The 13,031-nt window shown below is 40.7% G+C and overlaps 1 protein-coding gene across 3 annotated transcripts; it reads right to left on the bottom strand.

Annotated features, from left to right (window-relative positions):
• Positions 1–243: 243 nt before the first annotated feature.
• On the bottom strand, positions 244–7,771 carry LOC130419633 (uncharacterized). 3 transcript variants are annotated; one of them, XM_056746513.1, is made up of 5 exons: positions 4,841–5,075; positions 4,504–4,624; positions 3,678–3,791; positions 3,386–3,615; positions 244–3,242 (listed from the first exon to the last, which is right to left on the bottom strand). In XM_056746513.1, the coding sequence occupies exons 1-4, from the start codon at positions 4,852–4,854 to the stop codon at positions 3,388–3,390; spliced, it is 477 nt and encodes a 158-aa protein (XP_056602491.1). In that variant the 5' UTR covers positions 4,855–5,075; the 3' UTR covers positions 244–3,242; positions 3,386–3,387. The 3 variants fall into 3 exon arrangements, 2 of the variants coding, with proteins under 2 accessions (XP_056602491.1, XP_056602490.1); XM_056746512.1 differs by having other exon boundaries at positions 3,386–3,791; XR_008906522.1 differs by lacking the exons at positions 244–3,242; positions 4,841–5,075 and adding an exon at positions 7,557–7,771 and having other exon boundaries at positions 3,329–3,791.
• Positions 7,772–13,031: the final 5,260 nt, after the last annotated feature.

Below are 13,031 nucleotides of genomic sequence, written 5' to 3'. Positions count from 1 at the left end.
AGTAAGATGAATCCCCTGTTGAGATTCTATTTTAAATTGGAGCTTGCCTGCTCTCCTGAAGAACACAACTTCAGTCTGGAAGCGTGTTTCCACTGTGGCTGGTAGTCTGTCAGAACTCCTGTCCGTGTTACGGCAAGCACAGTTGCAGGTCTGTGGTACTTTGGTTCTCCAACCTTTGTTGGCTTCAGACTCCTCACAAAGACTTTTTGTCCTGGAACAAAGTTATGAGTAGGCTCAATTCAATTCAATTCAATTCAAGTTTATTTATATAGCGCTTTTCACAATGTGTATTGTTTCAAAGCAGCTTTACAGGGGCAAACAGGAAAAACAGAAAAGTTAAAACACAGCACAGTGCATGGTATTTATACAACGAGTAAGTTCATTCTAATAAATAACATCTAATTTCTAAATAAATAAATAAATAAATGAATGAATGCAGTCTCCCGGTGAGCAGGCCAACACTGCCCTGCTGTGGCGAGGAACCCAAACTCCAATGATTGATTAATGGAGAAAAAAACCTCGGGAGAAACCAGGCTCAACCGGGAGGGCCAGATCCCCTCTGACGTGTCATAGCTGCACTCAGACTGGTGACATGTGATTTTAGTTTAGCATTTAATACCAAATATTGTAACTTCAGCATTAATAAGACAAATAGTCCGTCTTTGCTCTTGGTTGGGGATGTAGTGGTCTGAGCTGGGATGGTCCGATGGTCATATTTCACTTGGCAGCTGGTGGAATTGCCTTAGATGGAGCTGGGATGGTCAGTCAGTCTGCAGCTGTATCTGGTGTAATCTCAAATTGGGGATGGGCATCTGTCGGTCGTCTGGACATGGTGGAACTTCTTCCTACCTCGGGATGGGCATCCCGAGGCAGAGGCGGAAAGAGAATAAAGAGAATAATTAGCGTAGCTGCTGTTCATTAACTATGCATTAAGTGAAAGCTTGGCTGAAAAGATGTGTCTTTAATCTAGATTTAAATTGGGAGAGTGTGTCTGACCCTCGAATAGTATCAGGAAGGCTATTCCAGAGTTTAGGTGCTACGTATGAGAAAGCTCGTCCACCTTTGGTGGATTTTGTTATTCTAGGTATTGTCAAAAGTCCTAAGTTTTGAGATCTCAGCGAGCGTGATGGGTTGTAACGTGATAAAAGCTCGGTTAAGTAAGTAGGTGCTAAACCGTTCAGGGCTTTGTAAGTAATTAAAATAATTTTAAAATCAATGCGATACTTAATGGGTAGCCAGTGAAGCGATGATAAAACTGGGGTTACGTGATCGTAAAAGCAAGGGTCCTAAAACCGATCCCTGAGGTAATCCATAATTGACTTGCGTAAGATTTGACGATTTCCCATTTAAATGGACGTATTGATATCGGTCTGTTAAGTAAGATCTGAACCATTGCAGTGCCTGTCCCTGAATACCGATATAATGGTGTAAACGATCTAGTAGTATTTTATGGTCTACAGTATCGAAAGCAGCACTAAGGTCAAGCAGGACTAAGAGTGAGATGTTTCCTTTATCTGAAGCAATAAGAAGGTCATTTGTAATTCTAACGAGCGCAGTTTCAGTGCTGTGATGCGGTCTAAAGCCAGACTGAAACTTTTCGTGCATGTCATTATTTTGTAGGAAGGTACACAGTTGAGTTGACACTACTTTTTCTAGTATTTTAGACAAGTACGGGAGATTTGAAATCGGTCTATAGCTTCCAAGTTCATTTGGGTCTAAATTTGGTTTTTTGATAAGAGGCTTAATTACAGCCAGTTTAAAGGGTCCTGGGACATGTCCTAGATTAATAGACGAGTTGATTATGTTACAAATGGGCTCAATTACAGCAGGTAGTAACTCTTTTAATAAAGTAGTCGGAATGGGGTCTAATAAGTATGTCGTCGGTTTGGATGTTGCAATAATTTTAATTAAATCTTCCTGATTCTCGGCTTTTGCTCATTTTAGTGCCTTTTTGTAACAGCTTGCACTCTCTTTCCATGCAATTTTAAAGACCTCTAATTGGGTTTGTTTCCATTTTCGCTCCAGTTTACGCGTTTTCTTTTTAGGGCGCGAGTGGTGTTATCATACCATGGTGCTATGTTCTTTTCATTTATCCTTTTTGACTTCATAGGTGCGACCGCTTCTAATGTATTAGAGAAAATAGTGCCCATGTTGCTGGTCATGTCATCGAGCAATTTTATATTCGTTGGAAAGGTTATTAGAGAAGTCAGATCTGGCAAGTTCTTTACGAAACTATCTTTAGTAGTTGAGGTGATTGTTCTACCTTGTCGATAACGTGATATACAACTGATTTCTGCAGTGCGCAGTGTACATATTATAAGATGGTGATCGGAAACATCGTCGCTTTGAGGTATAATATCGATATTGGTTAGATCGGCTCCGTGAGATATAATCAAGTCTAGGGTATGATTAAGGCGATGAGTAGGTCTATTGATGTATTGTGTTACACCACAAGAGTCGAGTAGTTCTTTAAACGCCACAGCTAATGGATCGTTAGCACTGTCTACGTGGATATTAAAATCTCCAACAATCAGTACTTTATCGACGTTAACCAATAGATCCGATAAGAAGTCTGCGAACTCTATCAGAAAATTAGTGTAAGGCCCAGGGGGTCTATACACAGTAACCAATGTAAGAGAGACCAATGATTTTTTACTTTTGTTTGGAACTGTTATGTTCAACGCAAGCATTTCAAATGATTTAAATGTATGCATTGTTCTCCGAGTAACGGTAAGAAGTCTCTAAAGATTGTTGCGACACCACCACCTCGACCAACCGGACGTGGCTCATGAATATAACCGTAGCTTGGAGGAGTAGACTCATTTAGACCAAAATAATCATTTGGCTTAAACCAGGTTTCAGTGAGGCAAAGTATATCAAAACTGTTGTCTGTGATCATTTCATTTACAATAACTGCTTTTGGATTTAGTGATCTAATATTAAGTAGCCCAAACTTTAGGCGTTGGTTTTGCTCATTAAATATATTGTCTTTTGGTTTAATCATGATAAGATTTTTTCTCTGACTTTTAAATAAATTATTATTTGGTTGTATTATTCGGGGGACAGACACAGTCTCTATGCATTTGAAAGCAGTAACATTCTTAACAGTTGGGTGAGAAGAACACAGAGTGTAGTTAAAATTTGTACTTACTAGTCAAATGGTGCGTAGCGTCTTTGAGATGTTGTCAGACAGAATTTCCGCTCCAATGCTGCTGGGGTGCAGCCCGTCGGGGCGGAAAAGCCTAGGTCACTCCCAGAACAGATCAAAATTATTTACAAAGAGCAGCTTCTGTTCAATACACCATGACATTAACCAATTATGCAGTTACCTGCGCAGACACATCGAGAACACGGGCGCCAGGAAAACAGTGAGTGCGCACCTTACCTTCATTGAAGGAGGCGCGTACGTTCCGGACGATTGAGTCTCCGATGACCACAGCGTTGGATTTCGTCTCGCAGAGGGCGGCAAAGCGATTTCTCGTAGAAATCTCGAAGACCGGTCGCGGCGGTGGGGGAGAGGTCATCGCTCCGGTCCTGGATTTCGCCTTCCGCCGTGTGTGGGCAGGTGCAGGAGTGAAGTTCATTTCGGCTCGTCGTGTTCTTGAAGCCTGGGCTCTGTGCATAGAAACACACGGAGTAGAAGTGATAGGAGTATTACAATCACGTCGAACACTTACCGCAGCTTTGCGAGCGTCAGCCCGGGATGTTTCCATCGCCGTTTTACGTTCTCGCAGACGTGTTTGCCTCTCGAGTAGATCGTGGATCTGCTTCTCCAATACTTCCAGTTCTGACTGAAGTGCGAAGAAAGATTCATCATCTGCACTCAAAGTTAACGTTAAACACATATCTGAATCATTAGCCATTAGTGGTGTCATAATGAGAACAGCGAGTTAAGCAGTAGAGGCAATATTCACAAACTAAAGGCTGGGAATGCTAACAGCCTGAGTGCTAATAGCGAATGATCGTATAAAACAAATCTATCTGTGCGTTATATGACAATATTTGGTATAGGATACACTTAAGGATAGGTTTAACCCTCTGTGAGTTATCAATTTACAATATAAATATTAAGAAATATCAGGAATAAACGATATATTTAGAAAAAGTTTGACGGAGCTCTGTCTCAAACCACGCTCTCTCAGCAAACAGGAATTCTGAGGGAAGAGCTGCCTTTGCGGCTTCATCAGCCCTTCTGTTGCCTATAGTCTGTTCATCCTCCCCCGAAGCGTGACCCTTGACCTTTACTATGGCCACTTCGAGCGGAAGCTGAACTGCTTCAGTTAACTGTCCTATCAGATTTGCATGTGCTATTGGCTTTCCATCAGCGGTTTTGAAACTTTTTGCTTCTCACATTTTGGCATAATGGTGAACAACACTCCACGCATACTTAGAGTCTGTGTAAATTGTTACTCTCCTTCCTGTCATCAGCTCACAGGCCTGTATTAATGCTATCAACTCTGCTGCTTGAGCCGAATTGTAGTCTAGAGCAAAAGCTTCTTTTACCTCTCCTGAATCGGAAATCACAGCATAGCCACAAAGGTAGACACCGTCAGAGGGCTTTGAACAAGACCCATCAACAGAAATGTGTTCTCCCCCCTCTAGGGGCGTATCCAACAGATCGAACCTAGAAGAGTAAGAGGTGGTCAGTTCAAAGATGCAATCATGTTCAACATTAAAATCTGCCATATCTACCATACCCAAAATACCCAGCAAAGCAGGATTAATGTTTGCTGTCGTTTGAATGCTAAGATTTTTTCGTTGCCAGCAGAGTAGCCTCGTAACCTGAGCGTCGTTGTGCTGTCATGTGTTGTGTTTGCTTGTTGTGTAAAATTACACCTACCTGATGGGATACATATAATATTAAAAGGTGTGACAGCACAGTTTTCTCAGCCATCTGTACAATCAGAGCAGCTGCAGCCACAGCACAAAGACATGCTGGCATACCTGTGACTATGTTATCTAACTTCTTAGACAGATATGCAACTGGCCTATATGTTGAGCCATGCAGTTGCAACAGGACCCCTAAAGCTGCACCCACTACCTCCCTAACATGAAAGTGAAAAGGCTTGGTGTAGTCCGGCAGGCCCAATGCTGGTGCGGTTGTGATGGCTGCTTTCAAGGCATTGAAATGTTCATCTGCTTCCGCGGTCCACTCCAATGGTGTGTTTGGTGGAGGTTTGTGATTGATCAGACCCCTCAGGTGCCTATCGTGAATCGCGCAGTCAGGTATCCACTGTCTACAATAGTTAATTAGTCCCAGAAAGCTTTGTAGCTGCTGCACTGTTCGTGGGGACTTAACCTTTCTGATCAGCTGGACCCTATCTGAGGATATTGCTCTGAGACCCTGCATCAGCACATGTCCCAGATAGGTCACCTTAGTTTTGACCCATTGCAGTTTCTCTTGCGAGGCTTTAAAACCTGTTTCAGTACATAGCAAACAATTATAGATGCTTTTTCACAGTCCACCTCTGTCTCCCCCGACACGAGGATGTCATCTGCAAACTGAAGAACACAAACTGATGAAGGCAGATCAGTAATTTTGGCCAAAGTTCTGTGCACTGCTGCAGAAAAGACAGCGGGTGAGTCTATATAGCCCTGAGCACGGCGTTTCCACGAATATTGCTGTCCTTTAAATGTAAAAGCTAACAAAGGCTGAGTATCTGGGTGCACAGGTACAGAGAAAAAGGCTCCACACAAATCTATTACTGTGAAATACTTGTGCGAATGTGGCACTGAATTCATAACAGTCAAAACACCAGGCACAATTGGTGCGAGTGGTATGATTAACTGATTGACTGCTCTTAAATCTTGAGTTAATCTACAAGTTTTCCCATCAGCTTTCACAACAGGATCAATTGGTGTGTTATATGGTGAATGTGTTTGTTCGAGGACATCCTGCTTGACAAAATTTTCAATCAAAGACTGAATATCTTCTTCCTTATCTTTAGACAAAGGGTATTGTTTAATGTAGACAGGCTTGTTTGTTTTAAGTTTAGCCCTGTAAGGTTCCATGTCAATGAAACCAGTGTCATCCCTGAACTGAGACCATAACAAAGGGTTAATCATGGAGTCCACCCCTGTAGGCATGCTGCCACCAGAGGCAGATACCCTTGAGCCGCTTATCAGTCCACGAGTAGGCAGAGGATCAACGGATGCCTGTAAACTAGAAAGAAAGGAAAAAACAACTTTGTGATCAGTAAACCTAATATCCATGCCTAATTTATGCATCATATCGCGACATAAAAGATTTAGTCGAGCACCTGGAATGATTTATTCAATTTTCAATACATGCTTTCTTAAAACGCACAAAAAATTGAGCAGCTTAGTCTCTCTTGCTGCCTGTTTCAAAAGATAAGTCCTGTTGACTCCCTAGACATTTATCAAGAAACACTCTTATCTGTCTAAAAAAATATTTAAACATCTGTAAAAGTTTCCCCAACAACGCATGTGGGTTTTCAGCCGTACCCAAACCATTGATTTTGAGGGGATTGTAGTTACATTAGGTTTATCAATAAATTTTTCCGGTTTCATCTCTTTTGGTTTTATTGACAGTGATGGTGCAGAGGGAGAAGTCTGTGTTTGGCAAGGGGCAGTGTATCCCGGCCTCTTTTCTAATGGCCACCGGTTTGGATTTGCATACGCAACAATTTTAGTTTTTTCCGGACCCTGGTCCCAAACCTTTTTCATGTCTTTCCATACTGCATAGACTTTATTCATGTATGGATAATCCCATATTGGGTCTCCCCAGCCTTCATGTGACATAACCTTTGCCAGTAACATACACTCATCAAAAAAGGACCCTTCCCTCGGATAGGGAATATACATTTTCAGTTTTATTCCCTCCGACCAATGCTGCGAGATTGCTAACATATAGATCTATATAAAGTCCTTGATTATTTCTGTTAATAAATGCCACTGGCGTTTCTCCCGGCAGTGACCTTGAAACAGAATTTCCCATCTTACACTTCAAACCAGGCAGTGATAAAACAGTACATTACAGACAAAACAAAACAAAGAAAAACCCTTCTGTTCAATCGACCAACAGTTTCAAAAATGCTGCATGTATTATATTGTGAACAGAGGTGGATATTAAATTCACCGTCTTTTTTTGACAACAATATATCAGTATATCATGCAGTAACAATGATATCTATAATATATTTTCAATTTAACTGTAAGAATGTTATTTTTTGAATAAACATCAAACAGATTATTTTTGCAAGTAACAAAGCCTCTGTCTCAAAGCTAACACTTCGATCCCAAATTACAGTGTGATCAAGACTGCATATCCTATTCATATTCGTTAATAATTATTTTACTAATTACTGTTGTCAGCCTAACTGTCACAACAATGGGAAAGTCAATTCCCACTAACATGAATTTGAAACCTATTCATATTCGTTAATAATTATTTTACTATTTACTGTTGTCAGTCTGACTGTCACAACAATGGGAGAGTCAACTCCCACTAACATGAATTGAAACACAACAAGAATCCTACAGGGTAAGCGTTAGATTTCTGTAAGTTAAAAAGAACTTTATAGAAAAACACTTACCCCTTTTATGTAGGTCTGTGACCGATCGTCAGTGCGCTTGTCAGGTCTTTGTTCTCTTGGTTCTAAGAGAGAAGAGTGTCTCTTCCCCTCTTCCGCAGATGAGCCCCCAAAATGTAAGAATGTAAACTTCTTACGTCCCCTTGTCTAAACAATATTCTACGGTTGAAGAGTCTAGTCGACGGAACACACAGAGTTTCTGGATCCAGGAGACAAAGTTTGACACAGACACACAAGTGCATGTTCAATCATAGTCCAATGTTTATTGTTTTAAGGACTAATATTTATAAGCTTGATGCAGGAGGTGTCATATAAAACCAGTGGAAAATCACCAGACTTTCTGTTTAGTCTTATTCCTCCTGAATAATCAGATATGATCACATATTTAATATTACAATATCAAAACAATTGTCCCTAGATATCATTAGGAACCTTGAGATGGAGACAACAGATACTTATATCAACATATGTCAACATAAGACATGATACAACTTTCAACAAGGTTAAACAACAAGAAAGTAAGGCACATCTTATGTGAATAGAAGCTAATACTAATAGGAATGAATACGAATGAATACATATGATATATAAACTTTGTATCAAACACAGATGCAATATTTGTAGAGGACAGGACGAAATCCAGATTCTCACAGTGGCTAATTGTGTATTCTTTTTTATTTTTAAGAAAACTGATCTTGCTGTGGACCGCAATAGACAGTGTTTTTCATTGTTGTCATTGTTATCGTCACAGTGTACAAAACTATAAAAACTATTTGTTGTTTAAAGAAGTCAAACGGTGCTAAACTAGTGACCCAGTCTATTATGCAAGACTATATTAAACACTCTCAACAAAGCGGACTCAAAACTGCCCAAAGATAATTTAATCAACAGTTGGACATTTTGGCCTGACTGGACAGTGAATTCAAAGACAGCAGGTCTTGGAGCTGTGAGGCCTAGAATAACAGATAGCACTCACTTTATCAACAAAAATGTATTAAATTTCTCACAGAGCTCAGCTGACAGCTCCCTAAAAAGCTTGAACTTTGGATTAATGATTGAATCTATTGTTAAAAATAAAATCCTAGGTCTATGAAAGCGTAGAGATCAGGTCAGAAAAATCTTTTCTATTAGAAATTTGATAAAAAAGTCTTGACGTGAAACATGACGTTCAAATATTTAACAAACCCTTTATCACATAATGAATTAATCGAATTTACTCACTGTGCAATGTGTCCATTTACTGTATTAAATTCATCATGAATTCACTCTTTAAATATCTAATTATATCTTAATATATTAGTTAAAATTCAAAGATCATACAGCTAGATGAACAAATTCAAAGATCATTATCACTAGTGAAGCTCATAATTCATTATAGGCGTAATATTAATCATATTTAGCATTATTCATTAATTATATTATAATCTTATATAAATATGTCTTAAGTAATATTTGAGTAATTATGGTAATAAATGTGAACCTTCTTTCCTGTTGGGCACATATAAATGAAAAGGTTTCCAACTATCTAGATTTTCTTAGTGCTGGAGCCCTCTACAACTCTCTTTTTCTTGAGTTCAGCTTCATCTCGCTCTTCCTGTGTTGTAAAACACAGTGTACAATTATTCTAAAAATTCTTTATGTGGTTTACAGTTCAGTCCTACTACGGCTTCCAGCTTGGCTTTTACTGCCGCTGGCAGGGTGTCAACAATGGCATCTCTGAAGAGTACTGCCATAGCCGGGTCTTCTTCAGGGTTTTTCTCCAGCTCTTTTTCCATTTTTTTAATTGTCGTTGCACATAGGTGGCTGTCGAGCTGAAATGTGGGCCACGCTCCTCCAGCCTTGCTGAGTATACCAGGTGAAGGTGATTTACTAATCACTTTGGGGTTGGAGTCACGCACACACATAATCTCTACAGAGCAACAGTGGGAGCAAGCAGCATGAGAGGTGAATGAGATCTGGAAGTTTAGACTGAAAAACCAAGACTTTTGTGCAAAACAAAGCTTTCAAGGAAGACGCAGCCGGTGAGCTCCTTCCTATTCTTGGATATAACTGGGTCTTGTTGTAGTCCATTTAAATGATTTGCTTGTGAGCTATACATGTTAAGGGCTAAAACCATGTTGGAGAAATATAGCAAAAAAATTGTTATTGTAGGTAAATGAAGTTAAAACTAATTTCTTTTAAAATCATGTGAGCTGAATGCAATTCAAATGCTATGTATTTAGATGTGTCTTAGAAGCTGTTCATTTATTGCAAAGATTAAATCATGAGGTTAACTCAAATTCCACACTAAGTATTGCAGGTGTTTTCTAAATTTAAATTATTTCTGGGTATTGAGAACTTAATACTCATGTGTTTCATTGAATGTATTTATTTTGTTTCATTGTTTAAAATGGTATTTATTCGTGTTTAAAGGTTTTTCACCTGGATATTCACATTGCATCAATCTTCTAAATAAAGGAAAGAAAAAGTGTGCTGAGTGGAATCCTCTAAAGTCATCCTGAAAATTAGTTGCCTTGTCAAGTGGGGAGTTTTGCACACTAAAACTTTGCAAAAGCGAAGGAACTTGACAGTGAAAAACCGGCTCACGGGACCGGCCAGGCCTGGAAACCCAGAAGCCTGGTGAGATACTCAACGTCACCTTACTCCATGCTTCTGGAATAGAAGTTGTCCGATTCCAAATTGCTGGAGCAGCTCAAAGCCAACAGAACAACAGCGAAGTGTCAATTCTCCCAGCTGGCCAACAAGGTTGTGAGGATGCATGCACTATTGCCAGAAGAGGAGCTCAGAGACTGTTTCAAAAGGCTTACAATTTAGGCCAACAAAGTCATGGAGGCAAATGATGATTTGGAGGCCCAGTGTATTCCAGAAGTGGAGTTGGATAAAGGTGCTACAGTTCCTCTGCTGAGTGAGCAACAAAAAGCCAATGTTGAAAAAACGGCAAGTGAGTTTGAAACCAAACTGAAGTATGTGGAAAACCTTATCCAAAAGGCACTTTGGGCTAACTTTGGAGAAGAGGAACTGACTATGGTGGTAAAAGCTGCAGAGGTAACGTAGAGTGTCTGGAATCCTTCGAACTCCGCAGAGGCAAAGAGACTTTCGACTTCATGTTCGACTACCTGGAAAGACTGGTTGAAAAGGCAAAAGAGCTGCACAAGCAATGGAAGTGTTGGGCCCCTCCTGCGGAGTAGAAAGACTTCCAGTGGCGCATACAACGGCTTGACCAGGCTATTCCCAAGTTAATGTCAAGAAAAGCAGAATTTATAAAAGCAAAAGCTGAAGAAGATGCGGAAAAGGATTTGACTGCAGCTAAAGAGGGATCTTCGCTTGAAAACTTATAAAACAGCAGATGACATCTTTCGTGTGCTGGAGAAACAGTTTGGGAGCCAAACTGTGATCGCCATTGAGATAGTCGAGGAACTGCAGAGCCTTCCAGCTGTCAAAAACTATAAGGAAGCTGTAAGGAAACTGGGAGCCTGCGGGAAATATTTGGAGGTTCAGGATGATGAGGACAGCCACCAAAACGTCCTTTTTGTGTAGAAATCCTGAATGTGAAGGCAGGCGGGGGGCAGAACACCACTACTACCTATGTCCCAGTGCTGAAGCATTCAGAGGCAGCACAACCCGGAGGAAAGGCAAAGGCAGCATGGTGGGATGTGGAACCACAAGGAACTACACTGAGTTGCAAGAAGAATTCTTCAGCAAACTATCGCCTGAGTTAGCCCAGCAATGCCAAGATGTATTCTGCAACACAGTGTCTAGAACCTGCCATGCTGCAAAGAGTCACTCAAGTCTTCTGAAGGGAGGCGGCTTAGATTAGATTAGATTAGATTAGATTAGATTCAACTTTATTGTCATTACACATATACAGGTACAGTGTAACGAAATGTAGTTTAGGTCTAACCAGAAGTGCAATTAGCAAGTGCAGATATACAGTGTGATAAATACAGAATACAATATTAGGAAAATAATTTACGATGGGCATGTACTATGAAAATGTGACAATCGGTATGTACTATGAACAATATATACAGAAGGCTATATACTGTGAACATTAATGTACAGGAGGTTATGAACAGATAACAATATAGACTATACAATAGTGCAAGTGACTTGAGTGTGCATTAGTTACAGACATTAGCTATTAAAGTTACAGGGCTGTAGATGAGTTAATGTGGTTATTAAAGTTACAGTGCAATACATGAGTAGATGCAGATATACAGTTACAGTGCAGTAGATGAGTTAATGCAGTTATTAAAGTTACAGTGCAGCAGATGAGTTAATGTGGTTATTAAAGGTACGGTGCAATACATGAGTAGATGCAGATATACAGTCACAGTGCAGTAGATGAGTTAATGCAGTTATTGAAGTTATAGTGCAATAGATGAGTAGATGCAGTTAGTTATGCGATAGATTCAATAATGCAATAGATGAGTTACAGTGCAGTAGGTGAGTTAGTGCAGTTATTAAAGTTACAGTGCAGTAGATGAGTTAATGCAGTTATGAAAGTAGTCCATTAGTGCAAATGAGCATTCAGTGTAATGTTCCTGGTGTGCAAGTGAGCAGTATAGAGTGCAAATGATGCGTGTAAACAGTCTGGTAGAGCAGATACATGAAGTACTGGTGTGTACAGTTCCGTCATGCATGGCAGCCCTGTAGTGCAATGTAAACATTGTAATAGCAGCATTAAGTTAAAGTTATTAGAGGTAGTGAAATCAGTGGGGAGCAGAGTTCAATAATGAAACAGCTCTGGGAAAAAGGCTGTTTCCTAGTCTGCTGGTTCTTGCCCGGAGGCACCTGAAGCGCCTACCGGAAGGCAGGAGAGTAAACAGTCTATGAGCGGGGTGAGAGGAGTCCTTGAGAATGCTGCGAGCTCGACGCAGACAGCGTTTCTTCTGGATGTCCTCAATGGAAGGGAGTGTAGTTCCTGTGATGTGCTGGGCTGTTTTCACCACCCGCTGCAGTGCCTTGCGCTCAGCAACAGAACAGTTCCCGTACCAGACTGTGACACAGTTGGTCAGGATGCTCTCTATCGTGCAGCGATAGAAGTTCACCAGGATAGTTGAAGACAGTTGGTTCTTCTTCAGTGTCCTCAGAAAGAAGAGACGCTGGTGAGCCTTCTTGACCAGGCATGAGGTGTTGGTGGTCCAGGACAGGTCCTCCGAAATGTGGGTCCCCAGGAACTTAAAACTGGAAACACGTTCAACAGCCGTCCCGTTAATGTGGATGGGGTCGTGTGTGCCTCCTTTCGCCTTCCTGAAGTCCACGATGATCTCCTTTGTCTTTGAAGTGTTAAGGAGCAGGTTGTTGTTTGAGCACCATGTGGCCAGGTGCCGTACCTCCTCCCTGTAAGCAGTCTCATTGTTGTTGCTGATGAGACCAATCACTGTCGTGTCGTCTGCAAACTTGATGAGGGAGCTAGATCCATTCACAGGCCTGCAGTCGAGTGTGAAAAGGGAGTAGAGAAAGGGGCTCAGTACG

This window comes from Triplophysa dalaica, chromosome 4 (assembly GCF_015846415.1).
Source record: "Triplophysa dalaica isolate WHDGS20190420 chromosome 4, ASM1584641v1, whole genome shotgun sequence".
Lineage (NCBI taxonomy): Eukaryota > Metazoa > Chordata > Actinopteri > Cypriniformes > Nemacheilidae > Triplophysa > Triplophysa dalaica.
Note: the sequence above shows the minus strand (reverse complement) of the source record. Positions and strands in the feature narration are given on the sequence as shown.